This window comes from Leuciscus leuciscus, assembly GCF_965113295.1.
Source record: "Leuciscus leuciscus genome assembly, chromosome: 4".
Classification (NCBI taxonomy): Eukaryota; Metazoa; Chordata; class Actinopteri; order Cypriniformes; family Leuciscidae; genus Leuciscus; species Leuciscus leuciscus.
The window spans coordinates 54090551-54118123 of NC_138728.1; the positions used below are offsets into that span (position 1 = coordinate 54090551).

Sequence of the window (27573 nt, forward strand, 5' to 3'; positions counted from 1 at the left end):
CTGTCTGCCCCTTGCTGCCTAAAACATAACGAAATATTAGAACAAGTGAAGGCGCACAGTGGTAACACAGGGATTAAGTTCACATTTTTAAGAAAGAAAAACCCCTGGCTTTTAACACCTGTTTTGTTGGCTATTTGAGTAAATAATTTTTTTTTTGTGTGTGTATTCATCCGCCGCCACAGAACAATAATCACACGCCCCTTTCTTTGATAAAAATCCTGCCGTCGGTGTAGCGGGATTGGCTAAGCTGCAAAGGATCCACTCGCTCTGTCCTGCGCAGCCCGGGGAATGAAGGCCGTAGGCCACAGTTGAAGGATGCAGCCCCTGAACTGGGACACAGGTGATGTGACCTTTAATTTGGATCCAGAGAAACTGAGGGACGGTCTTTATTGCATCAGACAAGTGTCACTTTGCTCACAGCTGCTTAGTCCAGTTTCAGTTCGAGAACATAACCTGACCCGGGGCAGGTTAGCCGTGGAGCGTAAGATACTATGGCGATGAACACTGCTAAAAGCCGAGTAACTTTCATGGTGCCTAAAACACAGGGTTGGCACAAACTAAACTCAAACATACCTGGCTAACCACCTTAACCGGCTTTTTTTTTTTACAGAGACTCTCCCCATCATTTCATTCACGTTTCACACTCGTGTCTCTTGAAAAACTGGTTTAACTTGTTTTCCTGTTGTTGTTCAGAAAAGCTTTCAAAGTAAGTCGTTTAACACAAATCAGATGACTGATCAGCTCTTTTTCTACTTGTCCTGCAGAAGTGAATCAGTGAAGGATGATGGCGTCTGTTTCAGAAAATCTTCTGGCTGCTCTGGATGATCTAGACCCAGATGAACTGAAGAGGTTTAAATGGCGTTTCAAGAACCATTACTGTGTTTCAAGTGCTGCTCTGGATAAGGCAGACACCCCTGACACGGTGGATCTGATGATGAAGCGTTTTGGACCAGAAGAAGCTGTGAAGATCATGGTGGAGATCCTGAGGAAGATGAACCAGAACAATGTGGCTGAACAGTTAGAGAACAAACACAAGCAAGGTAACAGGTCAAAGTTAAAACAAAGTTGTTAAATGTTCCATTTCAAATAAAAATAAAAAGTTGAATTAAATGATTGTTTTTTAATATAAAGCCCTTTTAATGTATCAAATATAATATTTTTCTGTTTTTCACAGAGTGAATGTTAAACAGAATAAATTAACTGTTGACTTAAACTTTCCTCTTTGCATTGCTGATGTGTTTGTGTGGTTTAATGTCACTGTATTTTCATTCTCTGTCACACAGCTCAGGCTGAGGGCAGTTTTGAGGATCCTGCTCCTGTTGGAGCCGAATCAAAACCGATAGGGGGTAAATAATGATCGCTGTCTGTACAGAGAAAACCCAAACTCAGCTGCTCTATCCTGGGTTATAGAATGACTCATAAATAAATAACTACTGGCTTTCAGCCTAAACTTTCCTATTTGCATTGTGGATGTGTTTGTGTGGTTTAATGTCACTGTATTTTCATTCTGATCTCTTTCTCTCTCACACAGCTCAGGCTGAGGGCAGTTTTGAGGATCCTGCTCCTGTTGGAGCCAGTTCAAAACCGATAGAGGGTAAATATTGATCGCTGTCTGTACAGAGAAACCCCAAATTTGGGTTTATTCTTATTTCAGTCATATGGACTACTGTGTAGGTGCAAGAGAAAGTATAATTGCAAGCAGCAATTACAGGACAAAACAATGATAAGGCTGACACAATATAAATATAACGTACTCGGTTACCTAATGTAACCTTGGTTCTCTCTAGAAGAGGGAACGAGTATTGCGTAAGTTGCTTACGCTACGGGAAAGTTCTCTTTCTTCGAGATCTGAAGCGAGATCTTCGCGCCCTCCACACCCTTCTAACCGTCAAGATGGGTGTGGCCAGTGTGTATATAAGGAGGGCTCACAGGCTGAAACTCTGGTTTTCATAGTCTGAAGCGCAAAGCTCGTGGCGCATCACGGCAGGTTACGCAATACTCGTTCCCTCTTCTAGAGAGAACCGAGGTTATATTAGGTAACCGAGTACGTTCTCTTACGAGAGGTTCTCTCGTATTGCGTAAGTTGCTTACGCTACGGGAACCCATTGTCAACGCCGTGCGCGCCGAGCATCCAACACATGAATCCCAGGGAGACCGGGGAAAATCATAACGTTGAAACAGGTGGCCGGTCAGGCCAACACCTGTACCAAGCACTTCACGTCACATATAAGATAGAGCGGCATAGCCGGTCTATATACATCAGTGTGAATGGTGTGGCCGGCAGCGCGGGCCCACACAGTGCATAGACACGTATAGGGAAAAAGAATAGAGCGGTCTATTTGTGGAAAAGAATCCTTTCCCTGGTGCCAACCAGAAAAATTAACCAGTATGTGGACGTAGTCTGCGCATAAGCGACTGGGCAGCATACAAGCCACTTATACTGATAACAGTTTAGCCTGCAGGGCGAGAACTTCCAAGTTATAAAACCTCACGAATGTAGATGGGGAGGCCCAGCCTGCCGCCATACAAATATCGTGAATAGAAATTCCGCTGGACCAGGCCCACGAAGAGGCCATGCCTCTAGTGGAGTGGGCTCTGACACCCAAAGGACACTGCAGGTGTTTGGAGGCGTAAGCTGCTGCAATCGCGCCCACTATCCACCTGGACAGGCTCTGTTTCGAGGCGGCGAGACCCTTGGTGCGTCCGCCAAACGAAACAAAGAGCTGCTCGGACCGCCTGAAAGCGGCGGAACGCGTGATGTAAACTCTCAGCGCCCTTACAGGGCATAGGAGGTTATCACTGTCCCCGTTATCGGATACTGTCAGAGCCAAGAGGGAGATGATTTGTGCCCTAAAAGGGGTACCAATCGCTTTGGGGATATACCCGTGTCTCGGTCTGAGAATGACTTTAGAGTCATTCGGTCCGAACTCAAGACATGCAAGGCTAATAGATAGCGCGTGCAGATCCCCCACGCGTTTTACTGAAGACAGAGCTATCAGAAAAACGGTTTTGAGCGAAAGGTACTTAGAATCCACAGATTCAAGCGGTTCAAAAGGAAAAGCCTTCAGGGCCTCCAGGACCAAGGACAGATCCCAAATAGGAACCGAGGGGGGCCGCGGGGGATTCATCCGCCTGGCTCCTCTGAGGAAACGAATAATAAGCTCATTCCTTCCGATTGCACGGCTGCGCGTCGTCTCAGCGAACGCTGCAATAGCCGCCACATATACTTTGAGAGTGGAAGGGGACCTGCCCTTTTCCAACAGCTCCTGTAGGAAGGAGAGCACTTGCGGGAACCCCACATGTGCGTGGATCAAAGCTCTTAGTAGCGCACCATTTAGAGAACACAGACCATTTCGACGCATAGAGCCGTCTCGTGGAGGGAGCTCTAGACTGCGTGATCGTGTTCACAACCCCTTCTGGCAGGTCAACGGGTATCCGTTGATTATCCATGCATGCAGAGACCATCGCTCCGGATGGGGATGCCAGATTGACCCACCGGCTTGAGAGAGGAGATCCTTTCTCACCGGGATCGGCCATGGGGGTGAGCGCGACAGCCTCACCAGTTCTGGGTACCAAATCTGATTCTCCCAGCGCGGGGCTATAAGGAGCACTGGGTGCTGTGTTTCCCTGATCCTTGTTAAAACCTGTGGTAACAGGGAGATCGGGGGAAAAGCGTACAGCGGGAGGCTGGGCCAGGTCTGGGACAGCGTGTCCTCGCTTTTCGAGAAAAATATCGGGCAGTGAGCGTTGTCTTTTGACGCAAATAGGTCGACCTCCGCGGAATAGGCGCCAAAGGAGCTGGACTGTCTGAGGATGCAGGGACCAATCTCCCGGGGGAATGATGTCCCTGGACAGTCTGTCTGGACCCACATTCAGGTGGCCCGGCACGTGCGCGGCTCTCAGCGAGCGCAACGAGCGGTGAGCCCACACGAGAAGGCGTTCTGTCAGTCTGCACAGGCTCTTGGATCTGACACCGCCCTGTCGGTTCACATAGGATACCACGGACATGTTGTCCGAGCGGACTAACACATGGTGATCCCGTATGAATGGGAGAAAGCGCTTGAGCGCGTTCTCGACCACTATCATCTCCAAACAGTTTATGTGGAGGCATTTCTCCTGATCCGACCACAGGCCAAAAGCCGGCTTGCCCTCGAAAAGAGCGCCCCAACCTGAGGTGGAAGCGTCCGTCGAGATAACTTTGCAGTGCGAGACGGCACCCATTGTCACTCCCCGCTGGTACCAGTCGGCCGCTAACCAGGGCTTCAGTGCTGAAACGCAGCTCTGAGTCACTCTGATTCGAATGCCGCCGGAAGCCCAGGCTCTGTGAGGCACTCGGGCGTTCAACCAGCGTTGTAGCAGGCGCATACGCAATAGACCCAGCTGAAGCACTGCTGCAGCTGAAGCCATACAGCCCAGCATCCTCTGAAATGTCTTGAGAGGAGCGGTGCTGCCCGGCCGGAAGGAAGCGGCCAGGCGTCGAATGCAACGCGCGCGTTGTGTCGACAGACGGGCCGTCATTGCCACAGAGTCCAGATCCAAACCCAGAAAGGAGGTTGAACGGCTGGGCACTAATGAGCTCTTGGTCCAGTTGACCGTAAGCCCCAGGCTTTCCAGGTGGCTGAGGAGCACTGTTCTGTGAGCGATGAGCTCGGCCTCTGACTGTGCTAGGATCAGCCAATCGTCCAAATAATTCAAAATTCGCATTCCCCGACCTCTCAGGGGATCGAGAGCCGTGTGCATGCACTTCGTGAATGTGCGGGGTGCTAGAGACAGGCCGAAGGGTAGGACGGTGTATTGATATACCTGACCGTCGAAGGCGAATCTCAAGAATGGCCTGTGACGGGGTATTATCTGGATCTGAAAGTATGCGTCTTTTAGATCGAGAGAGATAAAACAGTCCCTCGGGCGAATTTGCGCGAGGATCTGCCTGGTTGTGAGCATTTTGAACGGTCTTCTCATGAGAGCTTTGTTCAAATATCTCAGATCCAAAATCGGTCTGAAAGCTCCGTCCTTCTTGGGAACGAGGAAATAACGGCTGTAAAAGCCCGACTCGCTCATAGAAGGGGGAACCGGTTCTATAGCCCCTTTGCACAGAAGTGTCGCTATTTCTGCTCGAAGTAGATGTGCTACTTCCCCATTCACTCTCGTCTCGATACGCGCCTGAAAGCGCGGGGGGGCGGCGAGCGAACTGTTTTACTGTGTTTAGCACCCATTCTGATGCACCCGGGATAGCTTCCCATGCTTCTGCGTGTGCAGCCAGGGGCAGGATGGCCTCCGGGCTCTGATCGCCGCGCATCGTGGGCTCGAGAGCTCGAAACGGAGGGACGGGCTCAGCGCGCGCGCTCTCTGTGCTTAGATAAGGCGGATCGCACACAGCGATAACTGGCCGTTTTACACGTGGTGTCCCGGTGGCTTTGGACGGGGAACATACAGCGTGAGGCGAGACGCGTGAGGGCGGCGTCGAGGGCGAAATGTTCGTTAGTATGTGTGAGCGCAGGGGAGCAGGCAAAGCATTTGTATTTAGAACATGACCGGTTGTGAATGGCTGTGCGACAGAGCGGGCAGTGAGTAGGCGAGGGCACTGTAAGGTGGACACGTGACCTACTTCCAACACTCGAGCGGATTCTACTCGCTTTATGAGAGTGGACTCTGTGAGAGACACGGGATTTATAGTGCTTGTGTGCAGGGGTGAACACAGAAACGTGGGCACATTCACTGCATTTGAAACACATGCGGCGCGAGCCGTGCAACCAGACATAATGCTCTTTTTGAGATTTCTCTGGGTCGCCGTGAAAACGGCGGTTGAATGCAGGCGAGAGGGTGAGATTACCGGCTCGTTGGCTGCGAAATTAGTGTCCGCAGTATCCGTGGCAACGGGGACTGACAGAACATGAAGCTTTAACGGCGGTCCGGCCGCAGCGGGACACAGCCGTCGCTTTTCTCCTCGGGCTAGGAGGTCTTTGCGGGCTTATACCTTATTATACCCCTTCTCAGCGGCGCCGTCAACCTGTGAGAGCGTCGATGAGGCGTGTGAAGAGAGCCTCACAGAAACCGGTGCATTCCACGACTTAGAAAGCTCGCTGTGGAGCTCAGGCAGGAAAGGCGTGGTTCTGGAAGCTGGCGATCGGCGGCGGCGATGAAGAAAACAGCCGTCGAGCCTGTTCGGTGCTGGCTCCTTAGGAGGAGACCACTCGAGGCCTAACTGGTCAACATCCCGGGTAAGGAGGCGCAAAAGCTCTGCGTCCTCGCCCGCTCGAGAACGGCCAGAATCCTGGACTGTAGAGGAGGCGGTGGACCAGTTCTCGCTGTCAGACGCCAGGATGGAACAGCTGTCAGCGGCGCGTTCATCAGACTCATCCGCCTCGTCCCCTGAAACGGCGGCGGCGCGGGCGAGAGCCGGCGGTTGAGCGGCCGGGAGGGGGGGCGGAGAGGGCGAGAGAGAAGCTCGAGGGTGAGGTACCGGCGAGCTTCTAAGCGCCACATCGGTCTCCGGTGGTCGCTGCGAGCGGCGCTTTTTCTTGCGCGGCCCGGCAGGGACATGCGGAGCGACAGCCTGGTCAAAAACCTCAAGTCGAGCCCGCAGGGTCGACATTGAGAGTTCTTCGCACTCGGGGCAGCCGCCCGTGGAGAGTGCGGCGGCGGCGTGATCGCGGCCCAGGCAGAGAGCGCAGATGAGATGGCGGTCTCCGTTGCTGAGCGGGGCGCGGCATGAACCGCAGGAAAAACTAGGCATTTTGAGAAAAACGCCTCGTGCTCTTTTAGAATGAGAATAGCAATGAAAAAGGATATGTCGCCGGATAGCGTAGCAGGCACGGATGGCTGAAGGCGGCGAAGGTGGCCGGCTTCCTCAGGCACTGTCCTAAGCTTGCTGGTCGCTGGTTTCGACAGCGGCGGCTTCTCAAGATCCAGCGATGCGAAGAGCTTCGCTGAAGACAAGAAAATCAGATTTTCAGCCTGTGAGCCCTCCTTATATACACACTGGCCACACCCATCTTGATGGTTAGAAGGGTGTGGAGGGTGTGACGTCATTGGGTGTGACGTCACGCCGGGCTCACTGATAGGCTTAAGCAGTTGCCGCCGGGCAGCCAATGAGCACGCTTATACAGCTTATAAGGATCATTTTTTGGCTTCAGATCTCGAAGAAAGAGAACTTTCCCGTAGCGTAAGCAACTTACGCAATACGAGAGAACCTCTCGTAAGAGAACACAATTGTTTACATGTAAAAGTAATCCAGTAGTTTAAGTCAAGTCTTCTGAAGTGATTATAATCACTTTGTATGATGAACAGAGCAAAATTTTAATAATTATTCAGTCTCAAATAAAACCATTGATCAGCTCATGTATACAGAACCCAAATCACATATAACACCTCGTTGCTTTTGTCTCATGAAACGATAGACAAGAAAACCGTCCAAGATTGGGACGACATGAGGGTGAGTAAATGATAACAGAATTTACATTTTTGGATGAACTAACCCTTAAAATTTGTCAATGAAGATAAAAATCCTGACGCTGTTCATTTATGATATAAATTTGTGGTTTGAACCTATATTCTGTTTCTATGCTAGATCATTTACCACTCAGTGATGATTGTGTTAGTACTTTAAATTTATATGGGGTGTGCCTTCTGGTCAATTGATTTTCTACTAGAAATAAAGAGAAATTTTCTGTTTTAAGAAATGGAAAAATGAAAATTAAGCTTGGTTTTTTTTTTTTTTTTTGTACTATTGACCGGACCTCGGGCTTGAAGTCACTTTTTTATTTGTTTGGAATGAGTGGGCGGCCCTGAAACATCCCTTTTCAACTCATTGAAAAGTCTTCTGTATACTGTCTTTTCCATCACGCAGAATAAGAGTTCATCAGGTGTATACTGCTCTGCAAATTAGTTACTATAAAGTTTCTCTTTATACTCTTTGGCTGTTGCATATATTTCTTACCTATATACATATCTATAGAGCACAACAAGACTTCTCCGTTCGAAAACTTGCCTCACAGACATGAGAAAAGTGTCTATAGAAATCTTGAAATTTCTACATAATTTTCTGATTATGTAACCGTATGAGGTACCAAGAGGTAGCCTACAGTCGTTCCTGTCTGAGCTCATTATCATACGTGCAGCGCAGACTATTCATATGGTAATCAACCATGCAAACATGTAAACGTCCCCATCACCTTGATAAAACAAAAGGCCTAGCTTCATCATGTTACACTTTTCATTATTTTGCAATAATTTGCACTGCGGAATAAGTCTTGAATTTACCTAGAATAGGAACTGAGGTTTTTACAGGCCTGTTGAAAATAAATTGAGTAGGCTAAAATTATATTTTATATTCAAATATTTTGATTTTCTCTTTTCCTCCATGTTGTTTTAGATCACATTGAGCCAAATGCCTTTTTATTGGTTGTCAATAACAATGAACTAAATTAATAACTTTTTTACAACAAAAATGAACCATCACTGAACTTATCACTGAACATCCTGGCCAAATTTGCACAGTAGCCTGTCCATCATGGCCTCCTAATCATCCCCATGTTTGTGGATTTCAGTTCAACTTTTAATAGTCATTCCCAAGGGGTAATCCAGCACCCGGAAAGCAGGGGGGCGGGAAGAGGTTTTAGGTTGGGGGTGCTGATTTTTTTTTTGGGGGGGGGGGGGGGGGGGGTCACCACGTCGTCACCACGTCGTCACCACGTCGTCACCACTTTTGAATGAGAAACAATATCAAGACTATAAAACTCGTCAAATCTCCGCGTATCACAACAAACGTATCAGTGAGAACACTTGTTCAAATAGCACACACTTAAACCTGACTGCACATCACATTTTTTACTTTATTGATTCTGCTTTTATTCGTAACGCAATGGACCGGTCAACGGGACATAAATTAATCCTTAAAGGATGGGACTGTATGGGACATTTGCACAAAAATAATAAATAACTTACCGTAGCCTATTTTATAAGTCGCTCCAGAGTCGCATATCAGTCAAAAAATGCGTCACGAGGAAGAAAAAACATATAGGCCTATAGCTTAAGTCGCACTGGACTAAGTCGCATTTTTTTAGAAATTTATTTCACAAAAAAAAAGAAAAAAACATGTTACAGACAGTTCTCAGCTACGGACGTGAGCGCTCTAAAGCGGCACTAAACGAATGTTTTAAAACTTTCACAGAGACCTCAAACTGAAAGCACAAAGCCTGTCTTTAAATTTAATTTCGTTTTGTATTAATTGTATCTTAATTTTAATCGATGTTTCATCAAAAAAATTGTCTGGTTTTAATAAATAAGAAGGCTATTAGAAAATAGATTATCAGGACACGGAGGCGCTGGCGAACCTGGAGCTCGTCTCATAATGAACCGAAACTCAGCGTAGGCCTATAAGGTAGCCTATCGCATCACAGACCTGAGACATATAGATAGCTTGAAATGTCTACTTTTAAGCAGAACAATTCAAAACGAAAGAAAACAGACTGCGCTGCTTATGTAGGCCTAATTCGTATGAAATGTGCATTTCTCTCTGGCGCTGCGAAGATCGCGATTCGTCAACTTCGTGGCTATAGCCCACACTGACATAAAAAAAAAAACTGTTTTATTAGTAAACAATTAAAATGTCTCCTGCTATATTTTACATATTTGCCTGTTCCTTACAAAACACTAACAGTGGGGTTTTTGACTGTTTTTTATTTTTTTAATTTTTTTTTGCAGCTGCGGACAAATTCTTTCGACACACACACACCTACACTCTGCGCTTATGTTTTAAAAACATAATTTAACATATATAACAATTTTTAAATAGCCCACTTAAAGTGTTTATTACAAATAAATTACTAAATGCTAAAAATGAATACATTTTAATGAACTAACATATGCATTGCATTTACAATTCTGTGAAAACAGGGGGTGCTGCAGCACCCCCAGCACCCCCACTTCCCGCGTCCCTGCCGGAAAGCGTACCTTCCATGGGGGCATCCATTGGCTATCAAGCCCTCACCCAGGGTTGCCAACTTTGGGACTTTGGCTGGAGTGAGACTCTGTAAAACATCAGTGCGTGCGCGTAACCCTAACCCTAATTTAAAAAACATCAGTCCTTGTTTACTTATATAGCCTAAACCCTGATTTATGAAAAAAAAGTTTTTTCAAAATGTACAATTAATTTATTGATTGCACTATAAAAAAAAATAAAGATAGAGGTGAATAAATAACAAACATGTAAAACAACAACATCAAAACAATAAAAATCTCAAAACAAAAGGGACACATAATAGTTACTCCACCTCCCCAGAAAACCACAACACTCAGAAAGTAATTATTTATGTTCCCTGTATATTATTTTTGACTGCATTATAATAATTTCTTAATTCAGAATATGATAAAGACTGCGTAGGTGGATGTGTCCGGGGAATTTGGCTGTTAAAAGTATAACATTTAAAGCCCCTTAAATGAACAGAATGACTCGAAAAAAGATTTGTTCATTTTAATGAACGAGATCGAACAAATGATCCAAACTTCCCATCACTTACAGGGTGCTATCAAGTGACAGTCTGTTCCTGGTGTCAGTCTTGTTTAGGCCAATAACTGAAAAGGTTCGCTCAGCATCCACATTTGAGTGTGGCGTGCTCAATACAATCTGGGCAACCTTTGATCATTTTTTTGATCATCACACAAAATGTGGGAAAAAGTTTTTGCACTTTAAAAAAAGCAAAAATGTTTTTCACAATTTTAATCACATTTCCTGCATTTACATAGCTTTAGGGACTATGGTGATATACAAAATCCAGGAAATAAGTTGATTATAATGATAAATTCTGCCAAAAAGAATATAGTAGGCTACTAAACTATCTATAAGAAAAATATGTCTTACTTTCTTTATTGTTTAATAGGGGCCAATTGCCAATCATTTTATAAAGTCAAAAATGTTCACCATTAATGTTTTGTGTGCAAATAAAATTTAAATAATGTGAGACTCAATTTCCACTGTAATATGGAAACAACATAAAGACAGTATATTTTAAACAATTGTTTAATGCCATTTTTTATGAATGAAGGCCAGTATCGCTACTGATGTCTCCATGAAAATGATTTTTTACTTTTGAAAATTATAACAACTTTTAATATAAGTGAACTTAAAACTTTCCTCACATAAACCCAAAAATAAATGTAATATTTACATGTGCCCTTCCTGTCTAACAGGTATGAGATATACAGAAATTGAATTAGGTTATCAAACAGTCCGCACTGCATAAATTATGAATTAAATTAGATTAATCCTTATTAAAGCTGCAAGCGTTCTTTAGTCACGAGCAGTTCGTGATTTTCTCTGTTTCCTTTGTTCTTTGGTTAACTTAACAGACTACAGAATTAGTGGCTGCTGTCACTTTAAAATCTGCCGCTGCTGACAGGCTCTCACGCATCTCATTTTCTCATTTACTCTTGTTCATTTAAGACTTTATGTAACTAATTTAAGATTGCTTATTGTTATGAGGATACTCGACAAAACTGTCATTTTGGCATGTGTTATTGTTCGTTCAAGCGCGAAAGAGAACTGCCCAGCAAAACTGATTCTGACCCGCTGTCTTTGCGCTCGATACTGGCGCGAGTCTTTCTGTGCGTTGTGTGTGTGCGTCAGGACATTCACACATAGCGCGATACCTGCTCATTATAACTTTCAGTGAGGTAGACGAACGGGATTTCGAAAAGCGCCCGTGAGTGAAAGGCACACATTTTATTATCTGCTTACCTTGATTGTCATCCAAACTTTCAAACGCGCATCATGGCTCCGACTCCGAACCTATGTTCTGAACTCTCTCTGAACCTCTCACACGCAACTGACGTCTCAGGTGCAAGGTTTTCGGCGAATCAACGATCAGAGAATACTGCAGTGAGAACGTTGTAGGCAGATGTTACTGCTGTGTGCCTTAAACTCCTCTCCTGTCATTATACGCTGTGGTCTAGTCATCAACAGAAAATTAACGGATTGGGAGGGGAGAAACATGGATTTTGGCGTGACATTTCTTGCGCGTGCGTGAGAGCGTGAGATTGATGCTGAAAGCGTGAGTGTCACGCCAGATGCGTGAGAGTTGGCAACCCTGCTCACCTGCTGTTAGCATTCCATTGACTCCCATTCATTTTGGTATCATTTTGACAGCGAATAACTTTACATCTGAGGCGTTTAAAGACTCCATTTGTCCATTGTTTATTTCTAAAGAGACACGACAATGTATAAAAGGCTCCATTACCTTGTATCTTACACTATGGGCCCGTAGAAGCCATTTTTGTAAAAATAGGCTAACAATTGCGTCATAACCATGCGACTCTGTCGCACAGTAGAGAAATTACTGTATAGACAGGAGGAGAAGCTTGCGGGCAATCGGGGGGACGTGGAGGCATAAAGTCTGATAAAGTCAAGGGAGAAGCCCATAGAGAATCATAAAGTTGCTCCTGCTGCTAGCTCATGGACAGCTAATACTCACACTCTCCGTCTCTGCAAGATTCGGAAGGGAATGATTCAGATTTCTCTCGGCACAGCTACTAGAAGACAGACGGGTTGCTCACGTCACATCCACGTCGTCAAGCTCAGTTTAAGGCTGCGCAGTCGCTCAGCCATCAGGAAGTGAGTGCTTCTAATTTACTTCACTGGTCTCCCTTGAAGTCTATGGGGTCGCTGTGTCCATTTCTTTTACTGTCTATGGTGTTTCCCCATAAAATGGTTCAAAAACTGTACAAACTGGGCCTAGGCAGCTCGCTGTGTACATGGATACTGGATATTCTGTGGCACGCCACACACAGCATGGCGCATTTCTCTCACTTGGTCACTTGTCGTCTTCTCGGACCCCGGCAAACTTTCTCAAGCTGTCATTACTGCGCCTGATAGTGCTATACATTTATTCACAATGTCTTTGAATTAATGCATTTATTTACAATGTCTTTAAATTAATGCCAATGAACAGTTGTAAATAAAAATATAGCTGAAAGCAGCAATCATCTGGGCCAAGCGTTAAGCAGACGATAAGACATGCCAACATGGCTGGGAACATCAGACCAACTGCAACAAGAGCAATTAAAGGCTTTTAAAGAGGATCTTATGCAAAATGGCTGAAAAATTATTTAAACAGTAAAGAAAAATATGATTTAAAGGATTACCACTTTCGACCAATAGGTGGCGCAGTTACAAAATTGATGTGGTGCGTTCAGAGTGAGGTGACAATGACACATACAAAGTTTGGTGTCAATATGTGAAGGAATTGCAGGGATGCAGCCTGAATAGTCAATTTGGCAGCATGCCTCAACTTTGATGCTGCAGTATATGAAAATGGTTTCGTCTATCATCACAAAATCCATAACTTTTAGTCTGCACGGTCTGGAGATGATACAATTTGTTTCGCTGAAAATTGGACAAACGGTCTAGGAGGAGTTAGAAAAAAGTAGGTTTTAAAGAAAATCAAGATGGCGGACAGGAAGTTTGGCTGACTATAGCAAAATTGATATCTATGTTTTCGGCATAACCCAGGGAATCTATTAAGACCAGTGTCATTACAATAGGCAAATTTATTCAAGATCTATTAGAATTTTTGGAAATTTCATTATCACTTTTTTACCACAAGGTGGCGCTGCCCCCAAACTTTTTGAGTACCTTCAAGGCATGGTGCTGATGACTCATACAGAGTTTCATAATGATACGCTAATGCGTTCATAAAGTATACAATTTTAAATCACAATACTGTATTGAAGTCAATGGCAATTTCATGTTTTGTTCTATTATAGTGCCACCAAGAGGCACAATCCCACTATTTTTATTATGTGTCCTAAGGGTGAGCCCATACATATGCGTGTCAATTTTGGTGAAAATATCTCATTTCGTTTTGAAGTTATAGACATTTATATGTATAAACACATAAAAAATTACCCACACCTGAATTTGTTTGCATTTTTATGCCACTTACTATTAATATTTTGACATTTGGGTATTAGCGTATAGCTTCCAAACTTAGCATGTTTTGTATTGTTGGACTCGGCAAGGATTCAGGAACCTAAGGAGATGACTCCCGTGAAAACAGTTATAAGTATTTGAAAATGTAATTTTACCACTAGGTGGTGCTGGTTCCAAACTTCTTAGGCTCCTTCAGGAGATCGTACTAATGACCCATACCAAGTTTCGTAACGATGCGTTAATAAAATAAAACATTTTGGGACAAAATTCTAAATGGTCAATGCCTAAAATGGCCGATAAGGGACAATTGGATATCAGTCGACTTGGCATGGCGCCATGAATCTAACAAGACCACTTTTATGATTTTTAGACGACCTGTTCAGAAGTTATAAGCAAAAATAGCCTTTTTTATATCTTGAGACCAGTAGGTGCATGTCGCCTTAAGTCATGCTTGTGATGACGTACCAAATTTGGTCTGAATACGATAAAGCGTTACGTAGATACAGCCTTAAGTCTGTTTCGTAAGCGCTACATAAAATTAGTTTACGCGGTATTCAAGAACGGTTTGACGAATTGGCATGGTCTGAAGATTATCTAGTTACATTTTCGTGAAAATCGGAGCAGACGGCTAGGACGAGTTCGAAAAATTCTAAATTTTTCATGATGGTAATCATCTTGAGCCAAGGAATCAGAGGGGAAAGGAATTTAGTTTCTAGCCCTTATGTTTCAAAATTTACTAGCAGAAACATGAGTTAAACTTTGGACAGTTGGTGGCGCTATAGGGATTGAGTTAGAGACTCAAATTTGCTAAGGGGACTGTTCAGACTGTTCTTTATCAGTGTGCCAAATTTCATAACTTTCCTGCAAGCAGTTCTATGGGCTGCCATAGACTCCCAGAGTTGAAGAAGAATAAACAACGGAAGAAGAAGAACAAGAAGAAGAACGCCAATGATTGCAATAGGTGCCTACGCACTTTCAGTGCTTGGCCCCTAATAACACAGCAAAACATGCATCTGTACTTCCTTTTAAAGGGAGGTTTACAAATTGTCACCATAGCCGCTATAGTTACCACACTCTCCCCTCAAAAATGAAATGTCACCTGACATTACTGTACAATTTTGTACAATTACTGTACCATTTCTAATGGATTAATAAATAGACAGATTCAGGTGTCAATTAGAGTACTGTTTACTGATTCATCTCAGTCTTGTCATATCACGTTTAAACCTATTCAACGTAACATGGTTGCACGTATTCATTCATTCTGAATAGACACATAACCAACATATATTTAGAAAGCTAACCCTTGACTCAAAATGAATCATACCATTATTAAAATTGAGATATATAAGCTAAAAAAAAACAAAAAATATTAAGAATATATATATTAAATGTATAAAAATATTATGTGAATGTAAGTGAGGGCAGGCTTCATTTTAAATCTGCTGATAGATTTAAAGATGATATCTCTAAAATTATCCTTGCTGTGAAGATTTTAGTAAGAGTATGTCAGGGAGGTTTTTTTTAGAGAAGGCTGATAAGATGCTAATCAAATATTTTATTGCCCTGTAAACACCCATTTACAGTCTTTGACTAATGTCTGGCGAAGAGAACTGGCCCATTCATGATTATTGATGCCAATCGAAGGATCTTTCACACCTCTGCCGCGATGAAACTTAATCTTCATTATTCTTTTATCATTATTCTTCTGTTTTAATTCAGCCATTATAGCCTTTATTCTGGCTTAGCCATCTACACCTTTTTAACTATACATGAATAATCCACTTATTTTCTTAAGTCTTTCCTGAATTGTTGGCAACATGCTGTTGCTCAAGATTTTCAGATATTTCAGGTGTCTTAGCTCACTCGGGTAACTGCATTTAAAAAAAAAAAAAATGCATCCAGATTTTCGTTGTCAGTTTGTGTTTGTGGATATCAGCATGTGGTTTTGTTTTAGGGGGTTATTGCTGCTCTCCTCCATGCTAGGCTGCATGGATGTGCAGGGAGTTCTTGCCTAGAACAGAACCATACCGCCAATCCAAACGGTATGATTATTGTCAATAGTATTTGACGATAGTGGTCCTGACAGAACTGATGATGTAACATGCTGATAATTTGCTGACCAATCAATGGAAAGGGCCATTTTATCTAACTTATGGAAATTGGATATTCAAGCTATTTTTCCATTTTCTATCCCCGAACCTAAAAACAAAAAATCTAATAGAATTCTTGTTTTCCATTCATTTTTTTGGTGGTAGAAAAAATGAAAAATGAATAAAAGTTGCCATTATTTCATGTTTCTCCTTTCAATGCTAAATCAAAAAATGGATGGACGCAACCTACACGGACCGTTTGGATTGTCATCCAGTTCGATTTGAAGGTAACGCAGAGGTCATTCCAGAAGAGAATCCAGCAGAGAGAGAAAGACATTCAGCAGTTGAAAGAGGCTGTGGAGACTTATAAGGTGAGTTTGAGAAGTCTTGGTTAGGACTATCCTCTTTCATTCCCACTGAAGCCCACTGTGTGATTGTGATGTGTGTCTTAACAGCGCTCTGCACAGACAGCAGTGGAGGAAAGTGAGAGGATATTTGCTGAGGTCCTCTGCTCCATTGAGAGAAGCCGCTCTGAGGTGACACAGCGGATCAGAGATCAGGAACAGTCTGCGCTGAGTCGAGCTGAAGGAGGACTGAAGCAAATGGAGCAGGAGATCAATGATCTGAGGAGGAGAAACACTGAGCTGGAGCAGCTTTCACACACACAGGATCACATCCATTTCCTGCAGGTAACAGAGATCTAGGCCCCGTTTACACGATGGAAAAACGCAGATATTTCCCTGCGTTTTGGCCTGTCATTTACACGAAAACGCCATTTTTATCCCAGAAAACGATTATTTCTAAAAACTCCGGCCAAAGTGGAGATTTCTGAAAACGCCGGTTATGTGTTGCCGTGTCAACTGGGAGAAACAGGGTTTTAGGTTCTCAAACGTCACATTATGCGCCAGAAAATGCTTACGTCATGTGAGCGCCCTATGTTTAGAGTTTGTTTGGCTACTGTTTAATCATGGATGCTGTTAAAGGGTTAGTTCACCCAAAAATGAAAATTCTGTCAGTAATTACTCACCCTCATGTTGTTCCAACCGCGTAAGACCTTCGTTCATCTTCGGAACACAAATTAAGATATTTTTGATGAAATCTGAGAGCTGATAACTACTCCGTAGGCTGCTAGGTGGCCCAAACTTGCTGGCCCAGAAAAGTTATTAAAGAGATCGTTAATATAGTCCAAGTGACTACAGTGGCTCAATCTTAAGTATATCAAGCGACGAGAATACTTTTTGTGCGCAAAAACAAACAAAAATAACGACTTTATTCCACTATTCATTTCCTTCTCTCTGGGCCTCGTAGTGTTTTTGCGCAGCGCGTCTGTGTTACACGTCACCACGTAGGCTCACTATTGGCCGACGCTGGTCATGTGTGTGACGCGCAGCGCAAAAACACTACGTGGACCAACTAGAGGCCAAGAGAGAAGGAAATGAATAGTGGAATAAAGTCGTTATTTTTGTTTGTTTTTGCGCACAAAAAGTATTCTCGTCGCTTGATATACTTAAGATTGAGCCACTGTAGTCACTTGGACTATATTAACGATCTCTTTAATAACTTTTCTGGGCCAGCAAGTTTGGGCCACCTAGCAGCCTACGGAGAAGTGATCAGCTCTCAGATTTCATCAAAAATATCTTAATTTGTGTTCCGAAGATGAATGAAGGTCTTACGCGGTTGGAACAACATGAGGGAGAGTAATTACTGACAGAATTTTCATTTTTGGGTGAACTAACCCTTTAAGGTGGTACTCATTTTTACTTTTGTGCAAACGCTTTTGGCCTGTTTGCATTTGCTTCGCTGTCTGTCCACACGAACGAACCTCGCACCATGTCTGTTGTTTTGAAAGGAACAGGAAGTCGCTCGTGCTATTCGTTGTTGTCGATTTTGAGGATTCTGATTGGCTTGCATGGCTTTATCCTTCTCCCTACACTGACGCCCATTGTATTTATGCGGGTTGATGTAAACGACAACTTTTTTTGAAAACGATGTTGTGTGCACAATGTTATTTTTGAAAACGGAGGGGGAGAAATATTCGTTTCTCTAAATACCCGGCTATGTGTAAATGTGGCCCTAGTGGACTAGAGTAAGATCCTGCTATGACAGGAGCCTTAATGAGAAATATTTCACAAAAGCAGAAAGAGCAGTTAACTAGAATCAGCTGAAGAGACAGCATCTTTATGTCTGGAAATCTTCTCCAACCTGCACATTTTGTATGTCTCCTTTGTCTAAGGGCGTTTTTCCACTGGGTTCGTTTGCTGCGGTCCGAACCCGAGTGCGCTAGTTCCCGGCGCCCCCCGCAGCGTTGGTCTGGTTTCACACTCAATTAGTTGTATCGAACCCAGGTGAGTTTGCAGTGATCTTACGTCATCGCAAACGCAATCAAACAATGATATCGACAGTGATACGCATGCGCGGGATACTATACTTCCTGAACAAGCGCGCACCCGAGTCCGTGTTGCTTGCACATTAACGCGAACCGCACCACGGTTCGGGAGCAACCGAGCTCAGACCACCTCCTCCAGGTAGTCTCGGGTTCGGTACTCTAGTGCGCACCCGGGTCCGATGACAGCGTTCACATTAGCGATTTTTCATGCGAACCGTGGCCCGGTCCGCACTAAACTGCCAGTGTGAAAGCGCCCTCAAACACCAATTTCTGGTCTTGGAGCCTCTATTAATGAGCTGATGACCTGAAGCAGGTGTGTTTGATTAAGGAGACATGCAAAATGCATACTGTTGAGGGAAACCAGGAACAGCATAGAAATTCCCTGTCTTAGGAAACAGTTTTCTGAGTTATTTCTTCTGGAAAATAAATGTAGGGTCACCAACACTTTAAACTGAACAAGCTAATCAAGTCTACAGGATTACTATGAAGTTACATGTAGGTGGGTTTGATCAAGGTTTGGAGCTAAACTCTGCAGGAAAGTGGACCTTTACTGCCAAAGTTGAGAACCCCTGTCTTACATCATGGAAAATCAATGAGCTTGGTGGAACCTATTTCCTACTAACTTTTTAATGAAATCATTTATTTAAAATACAAATTTTGAGTAATGTTCACCGTTTACATGCACAACTTTTGTTTCAATCGGACTGAATTCATTCCGATTGATGAATCCAAACGTATTGTTTACATGAACGCTAAACGTGATCGGGTTGATGTGCGCGTTTATATGTCACAAGCTTCAAATCAGGATAGATTTTTTTACATGCGCACACTGCACGAATATATCGAGTTTCCTGCTGTTTGCCCATAATAACCATTCTCCTACATTGGTTCTTTATTTGTTTTAACAGCAGACTTAATATTTATCCATTTCTGGTCATCATTTGGAGACAATGAGCATATGAACCGTTGTGCCGTGCTGCTTATATTTTTCACGGCATGCAGTAAAAATGCCCAAAACCAGTCGTCTGTGGATGAGAGTCTGAAACAAGGACTGGTGGGACGTTGCATTGTGTGGCGTATGGTCTGAGCACTGACAAGCTGACCTTCCACTTCTGCAACCTCTAAAGCAATGCTGACAGCACTCACTCGTCTGTTTTTTGAAGCCAGCTTCTGCACCTGATGCACAGCACAAGCACAGCACAATGTCTTTGATTGCCCCTTGCGAGACTTGTTCCGAGTAGAACCCGTCTTGGAAAACCTCTATATGACCATGACCTGTACTGTAACTCAGTGTCTTCTTATAGCCTTATGAGTTTGCAGCATTCTGAAAAGTTGAGATATTTTCATCTCGCCGCGGCAAAGGCGTGCCTGGAAAAACGAGCGCGCCTACATTTGAAATAACAAATTTAATTAATTAATTCCGATCGAGTACAATCGGATCGATTAAGGTGTTTACATGAAGGCTTTTCAGTCCGATTGAGCCTTCAATCCGATTACTAATGGATTATTTGGTTTCATGTAAACGTAGCCACTGTCACAGACTTGGAAGGCAAGGAGAGTGGAGAAATAGATCTACATGAAGCAGACCTCATGCTCCAATTCGATAAAGGACAGGGAAGTTTAGGGAAAATTCCTGAAGCTGTGCACTAACCGAACATAAACAAGGACTAGGAAATTAGTATCAGGATCTTGTCATAAAACCCTAAATATGACAGACTAGGTGACAGGATCCTGACAGAAACATTAACTGGCATAAGATTAAGAATTAATAAGTGTGCATATTGTGTATAAATTTAATGAACCTCAGAACCCCTGTTATCATTTACACTCCAAACCTATATGCATAAATGTAATCCCATTTTTGCCCTACAAACATCTTGCTTGGGGTACATGCTTCTGAATCCCCCTAGCAAGCTCAGATATTGGACCTTGTATTAATTAAAATCCTGCATACGGCCATGAATGTCTTGTTACATGGATATTTATGTGCAAGTATAAATTTCATCATTCAGTGTGGAGGTGATAAGATTCGATTTCTGTTTTCTGTAGAGTTTCCAGTCTCTCTCAGCACCTCCTGAATCTACTGTACCCAACATCCCATTTACTTCTCTCTTCTCTTTTGATGGCCTGAGAGAATCTGTCTGTCAGCTGGGAGAGAAACTGGAGGATTTCTGCAAAGAGGAGATCAAAAAGATCTCAGACAGAGGTAAAGTCCTGGAGATTCATCTGCTCTCAGTCCTCCATCATCTCATATCATGTAGAACATCATATTAGAAATGTCTTAGGAATAAATGCATAGGAATCTTTTAACATGATATTCACACTGTTCGTGTCTGTTCCACAGTCACATTCACCAACATAGTTTCTAGGACCAGAAGCGACCTCTTACAATGTAAGTCACTAAAGTTACATTCACATCACCAACACACAATGAGTCGCTCATGGGCATTCCTAGTGCTGTCGTTCTAATGTTATTGGTAGACGCTCATGTGTACATATCTTTAGAATATTTTTCCTTGCGCCTTGCCTCCTTGATGGAGGAGGAGCCCTGCCTCCGCTCCTCAGACATTGACGGGCCTAAGGCGGGGATCTGGATCAGCAAGGGATGTACTTTCTGAATGCTGCCATCTGTGACCTCGCCTCTCTAAACTTCCAAGACGTCTAATAATTCCCTGTATGTGGGGCTGGCAGGTTGAGAAGACTCAGTAGACATACTCGCACACACACTGTCCTCCATCAACCACATCCACTTCCTCTTGGCTGGAGAGTGTCAGCAATGCTCTTTCTTCTGGATTGGATGACTCGAGAGACAGTACATCCTATTCCAGCAGATCGCTAGAGCCCGCAGGCGAGAAGCAAGAGAGAGCCATCCCTCTTTCAAACTCCTCGACGAGTTAGGCCTGCGATCCCTATGACTGAAGTCTCAGCCTTGCCTCGGCAACAGCGGGGCCTAGTCCTAGAGACAAACACGAGCCGGAGCTCTCTCACTGTGAACTTCTCACAATGGGCACATTCAGCTCCCTCAAGAACTGAACGTGCATGCTCCTCAACCAAGCACATAATGTACAAGTCATGTGTACCCTCAGGACACGGAGGCAAACACTTCCTGAAACGCTTGCCAGGGATTTTTTCTATAATCCAGCCTTCAAACACGCTAACAAACAAACCGGTGTTAATTTAGTTGACAAATAATTTACATCAACAAAAAAAGGCAGACGCTCATTCAGTGCTCATTCAGTAAATGCACAGCTAAACAGATGTGTTTTGAGTCTGGATTTGAATGTGACTGTAGGAGCACATCTGATCTCCTCTGGAAGCTGGTTCCAGCATAATAGCTAAAAGCGGACTCGCCATGCTTAGAGTGAACCCTTGGTATTTCTAGCTGATGTGATCCTAGTGATCTGAGTGATCTGTTGGGTTTATATTCAGTGAGCATATTTGCAATGTATTGAGGTCCTAGGCCATTGTGTGATTTATATACCAGTAATAATAGTTTAAATCAATCCTAAGTGTAACTGGGGCCAGTGTAAAGACCTGAGAACTGGTGTGATGTGTTCATATGTTCTGGTTCTGCTCAGCGTTCTCTATGAGCTGACACTGTCTTATGGTCTTTTTGGGAAGGCCAGTGAGGAGTCCATTACAATAATCCACCCTGCTGGTGATGAAAGCATGCACAAGTTTCTCTAAGTCTTGTCTGGAAACAAAGCATCTTATTCTTGCAATATTTTTCAGATGATAGTATGCTGATTTAGTTATTGCTTTGACATGACTACTGAAACTAAGGTCTGACTCTAGTGTCACACCAAGACTCCTGACTTGATTTTTAGTTGTTTGACCCCTAGAGTGAAGGTATGCGTTCACCTTGAGAACTTCATCTTTGTTTCCAAATGCAATGACTTCAGTTTTGTCTTTGTTTAACTGAAGAAAGTTTTGGCACATCCAACTGTTGACTTCATCAATGCATTGGCATAGGGAGTCAATGGGGCTGTAATCGTTAGGCGATAGGGCTAAGTACAGCTGTGTGTCGTCTGCATAGCTGTGGTAAGCAATTTGGTTCTCTCTCATTATTTGGCTCATTGGGAGCATATACAGGTTGAACAGGAGTGGCGCAAGAATTGAGCCTTGAGGGACTCCACATGTCATGGATGTCCACTCAGACTTATGGTCTCCTATTCTCACATAATAACCTCTCCCATCTGAGTATGACCTGAACCATTTTAGGACTATCCCAGAAAGCCCCACCCAATTCTCCAGCCTGTCAAGAAGTATGTTATGATTTTCTAAAGATCTGCTTCTAAACAGTGTAACACACTTTTGAAAAAACATGTGGGAAGTGTGTCAAGGGCGGAGGTTGATGTATTAATCCTCTGGGGTCTGAGGTGTTTTCTGGGTCCTGGAGGTGTTCTGACATGCTCTGACATTTGTGCTTATTTCTGTTACTTGTGACATTTTCATGGCTAAAGTCTGATTACACTGTATTCAGCACAAACTCTGCTACAATAATATATCAGCAGCATGTATGTAAAAGTTTGTAGTTTTGAGATAATGACATTTATGCGTGGTTTGTGAAAATACCAAAAAAAATTCTCACTGAAATAAGGCCATGAAACCCATACTGATTATTTCTTCACAAGACTTTTGAAAATTGTATCACGTAGCCTAGAATATTTGCTCCAAAACTATGTGAAAATCATCCTGACTGCTCATTCAGAGAAGACAATATATTGATTTAAAAACTGTAAGACGTGTTTTGTGTGAGAAAGCTTTATGCGAAGGGGCGTGATCACCTCATTAATATGCTTTTCACACCTGAGAAAGACAAAGACACTCCCAAATGTCCCTATTAGGAGCTATCAGGCCCTGTCATTCTGAGCAACCTTGCACAAAAAATGAGGAGATTTAAAAAATAATGGCTTTTTGATTGTTTGGATTTATTTACAACACAACATAATCCAAAGATACACAACAAATGACAAAAAGCACACTATTGAAAACAATAATCCAAAGACAGAGACCTTTGTGCCATTCCTAAAAACATTGTACATACCTTTCATTTCCAAGGTGTTTGATTTTCACTTTACCATGTTCATTTACAGAGACTCATGTGAATGTTGAAGTCAGCAGGACTCAGTGGCATCTGGGCCCTGAAAAAAAAAAAAAAGTGAACATACTGATATCAAGAGAAACTATAGGGAATATAGTTTATATTCCCAATAAATTTTAGATTTTTCTGGTTAAAATTGCTTTTTAAAATTCACAGAATACACACATACACAAATGTTTCCAACAATATATAATATAATGAACACCAGGTTTGTTGTGCCTTGTAAGCATAGGCTATGCACAGTGCTGCATAAAATAATAATAACAATAACCTATAGCAGCATATAAATCTTCCAAAAGATTTCAGTAACAACTACGCTAGAGAAAAATATATTGATTATCATATGTTACTTCAAATGTTTCCATTCGTTATTATGATATGAAATGAGATAGTAGTAAAAACATGAAGCCTTTGTTTGGTGCGTTTTGCTTTTCAAACGCGATCGCGATACATTCAAAACCAGAGCTCGCTCCAAAATATGAAACATTTGGGTTACCATATTATACATATCTACGTTTGAGCAGATATCCACAAACACAGTAACAGTAAACACGGGTCCAAATATTATAATATTCACCATATATCTACCAACAGTTCGACTGCAATGTGAAGTTTATGCAACAATAACATGAACTAATAAGTAAGAATTTCTTACCTTACATCTTTCTTGTCTTCAAATCGTGTTCTTCTTCTTCTTCTGAGGTAAATCCAATATAAGCTCACGGCACGTCTTTCAAACTCGACGAAAAGCAGAGACTTGTGAAGTTTTTTGGTGCTTTGTTGTTGAGGTAATGAGCGCGTTCGCGTTCCATGTGGAGATTTGCATGTGAATCTCTTTTGCGCGCGTGGGCGCGGTCAAATTAAAACTAATGAGCAAGCCCGTGAGAAGCTGGACATCTAGTTGGTTTTATACAAATTACTTAAACAGAGAATATTTGTTTTCAGTTTGAATCCGATCATTTAAAAGTACACACTTAAATGATTATAAAGGTATATGGCTCATAAATGTGTGACAAGTATTCGCTGAGTTTTGTTTCAGTTTATAGACGTGCTCAAGAAAAAAAAGTTCACCGCGACGGAGAGGCAGAACGCACACCCTGTTTATTTTCTTTATTTTACAAAAGCACAATGTTTTGATTCGATTGTAAGTGGACACATACAAAAGTGATAGAAATATCACAGATTCTTTTTTCATATTTCTTTTTTATGTATGACCATAAATGATGGAGAAATTTAAGTTTATTGTGCTACTATGTGAAGAAAATCCAGCAAAACGCGCCGGCGTGTTTGTCGACCCCAGAGGGTTAAGGTGCTGTATGGTTTCTTCCAAAATGTTGCCATCAATTTCTTCAAAATCAGACATAGTGACTACTTTAATTGTAATCCTTCTTAAGGAGTTCTGACTGCTCTTTATGAATATCATTCTTCTCCACATGAATGATGAGTCGATTTGCAGTCTTATGTTTCATCAGAATGTTCTGAAGTTCCCTGTTTACATCAGAAGTTGTTGCTTGTGGAAGGCAGTATGTAGTTGTATCCCTGCTGCTAATGTCTCTGATTATGGAGTCCCCCACTATCAGAGTCCTGGGCTCGGCTGCGCTCTGAGCTGAGTGCCGCTGTCTGCTCGACCTTGAGCGCCAGTTAGCATCAGTGTTAGCTACTGGTCCATTCAGTCTGTGTTCGATCACATTCACGTTTGGGGATTCCTCATTTACATTCATTAGTACTTCAAATCTGTTCTCAAGATGTATAGGTGGTGGTAGGAGACCAGTGTTTGCGATCCTTGTCAGAGCCGTATCTGGGGTAGAGGATGCTACTGCAGCAATATGTGATGCTCGTGACAATCTGATGTCTCGAGTGCCTTTGGGTCTCGCTCCCTGTTTGTGCCATCGATTTGTGTGTTGATCGGTTACGGGTTGTTTCTCTACACTCAGTATGGCCTGTCGAGGAGCACTAGATTAATTGGACTCACTGGCTGTGTGTTCCGTCTGGTTTGGTGGTCCCGCAAGTAACTGTGTTTCAAATAACTGCAGTCCTTTGTAAAAGTCTGTGGCAGTTTGTGCAGCAAGTAGATTCTTGAACCAGAATAGGCATTTTATCTCTTATCCTTATGAATGTAGGCAGTTGTGTTTTCCTTTCCCCGGAATGTAAGCCGATGGCTTTCAGTGGGAAGCTGGTCGGATAAAAGAATTCTGCTTTTTTGTAGTAATCCAAGCTATGTCGTTTGAGCACTGTGCTGATTTGCTAAAGTTAAAATTAGGTGATAAAAGGAGATAAAATATAAAAATATGAAAGCGCTAGAGCAAAGCTTGGAGCAGTAAGCAAGAGTGTCTGAACAGTAGCTGAGCAGAACTTAGCTTAGAACTAAGCTTAGTTGAAGCTTAACTGATTCGTTGCAATTCAACTAAACCCATTCAATTTTAGTTGACTAAATCTACTGTAGATCTAGTCGACTAAAACTAAAACAATTCAGATGACTAAAATGAATAAAACTAAATGGCATTTTAGTCAAAAGACTATAACTAAAACTAAACCAAAATTTGCTGTCAAAATTAACGCTGAAACAAACGGCTCCTGAAGACAAAAAAGTGAAGACATGTACTACATGTACATGACTTGTAGACGTAACCTCTTATACTTCCGTATACAGTGTTTTCACACATGCTTCAGACACTGGACACTGGCATGCCCTTAGCGTCCGACCAGGTACGCAGTTGTCTTTTTCAACTACAAATTACAATAAATGCTATAAGTGAGCGTTACACCTGCACTTGAGGTGGACGAAGTGTGAGCTTCACTGACAATATCTTTACTCCTATTGGTTGTCTCTCCTAAAAGTTGCTCTTCATTAGCATAAAGTTAAACATTGCTCAATTGTATAGCATCGCTGAACATGCCTCCATCCTGTTGGTAACGGCCAATGTCACTGTCACCAGCTCTCATTCAAAATGAATGGGATCATATCACTTTGTTGCTGGTGATGTGAACGGGTTTAAAAACAATCAGAAAAAAAACTGTTCATGTTCTTCCTATAGAAGGTGAAATAAAACATGAGTGAACAATTTTGAAATTGATTATATAAATGATTTTCACAGGATATCTGTCAAGCTGTACTGAGTTACTGATGTTCAGCTAAATTAAAAAATATTTTTCTCTAATAAGTTTGATCTCCATCAGATTTCAATCGCCTCACTCTGGATCCGAACACAGCGAATAGACTCCTCCATCTGTCTGAGAAGAACAGAGTGATTACTAACACTTACCCAGAGCGTCAGCCGTATCTTGATCATCCAGACAGATTTGATGATTATCTTCAGGTGTTGTGTAGAGAGAGTGTGAGTGGACGCTGTTACTGGGAGATTGAGTGGAGTGGAGATGTGTCTATATCAGTGTCATATAAGAGCATCAGCAGGAAGGTTGGTGAATGTGAGTTTGGAAGTAGTGATCAGTCCTGGGGTTTGTCCTGCTCTCCTTCCAGAACTGTATTCATACACAATAAAACATCGACTTATTTCCCTAAAGTGTCCAGCAGTAGAGTAGGAGTGTATGTGGATCACAGTGCAGGAACTCTGTCCTTCTACAGCATCTCTGACACACTGAGCCTCATACACACAGTCCAGACCACATTCACTCAGCCACTCTATCCTGGGTTTGGGGTTGATTCTGGATCATCAGTGAGACTGTGTTGATGAATGAGAATAGCCTGATGAGAGACTCTACCCATAATGCTTTGAGCTGCATGATAAATCAGTGACAGTGAGATGATGTTCTAGAGTCTCTTATTGTCTCTTCATTACATTAATAACACAGCTGAACTTCTGTCACTGAAATATAATGTCAGAATAAATGTGTGTAATAAATCCTCATATAGATAGTAAGAACAGTGTGTGTGTGTGTGTCATGGTGAGTGACAATCTGTATGTATGCATTTCTCAACCTTATTCGTGTTGATGGTGAAGGGCTTTATATCCTTTTCATCAATCATATTTATCCGTTATTAAATCACTGAATAAAGTTTATAAAAGTGTGCCATGTTTGATTTAATAAAGTTGTATCTTGATTTGTA

General features: G+C 42.7%; 1 protein-coding gene across 2 annotated transcripts; it reads left to right on the forward strand.

The window, feature by feature from the left end:
* Positions 1-692: 692 nt before the first annotated feature.
* Positions 693-27573, forward strand: LOC309497126 (tripartite motif-containing protein 16-like protein). Of its 2 annotated transcripts, XM_082167350.1 has the most exons (9): positions 694-1040; positions 1284-1346; positions 1532-1594; positions 7398-7432; positions 16293-16388; positions 16473-16706; positions 20453-20609; positions 20748-20795; positions 26685-27573. In XM_082167350.1, exons 1-9 carry the CDS (start codon positions 782-784, stop codon positions 27194-27196), a joined length of 1467 nt encoding a protein of 488 aa, XP_082023476.1. In that variant the 5' UTR covers positions 694-781; the 3' UTR covers positions 27197-27573. The 2 variants fall into 2 exon arrangements, with proteins under 2 accessions (XP_082023477.1, XP_082023476.1); XM_082167351.1 differs by lacking the exon at positions 1284-1346 and having other exon boundaries at positions 693-1040.

What these genes read in the sequence shown, in the direction of transcription:
- LOC309497126 (XM_082167350.1), top strand. Translation starts at nt 782, where the DNA reads ATGATGGCGTCTGTTTCAGAAAATCTTCTGGCTGCTCTGGATGATCTA. An exon ending in AAGATTGGGACGACATGAGG is followed by an intron (nt 7,433 to 16,292) that starts GTGAGTAAATGA and finishes ATTGTCATCCAG; the next exon opens with TTCGATTTGAAGGTAACGCA. An exon ending in AGGCTGTGGAGACTTATAAG is followed by an intron (nt 16,389 to 16,472) that starts GTGAGTTTGAGA and finishes GTGTCTTAACAG; the next exon opens with CGCTCTGCACAGACAGCAGT.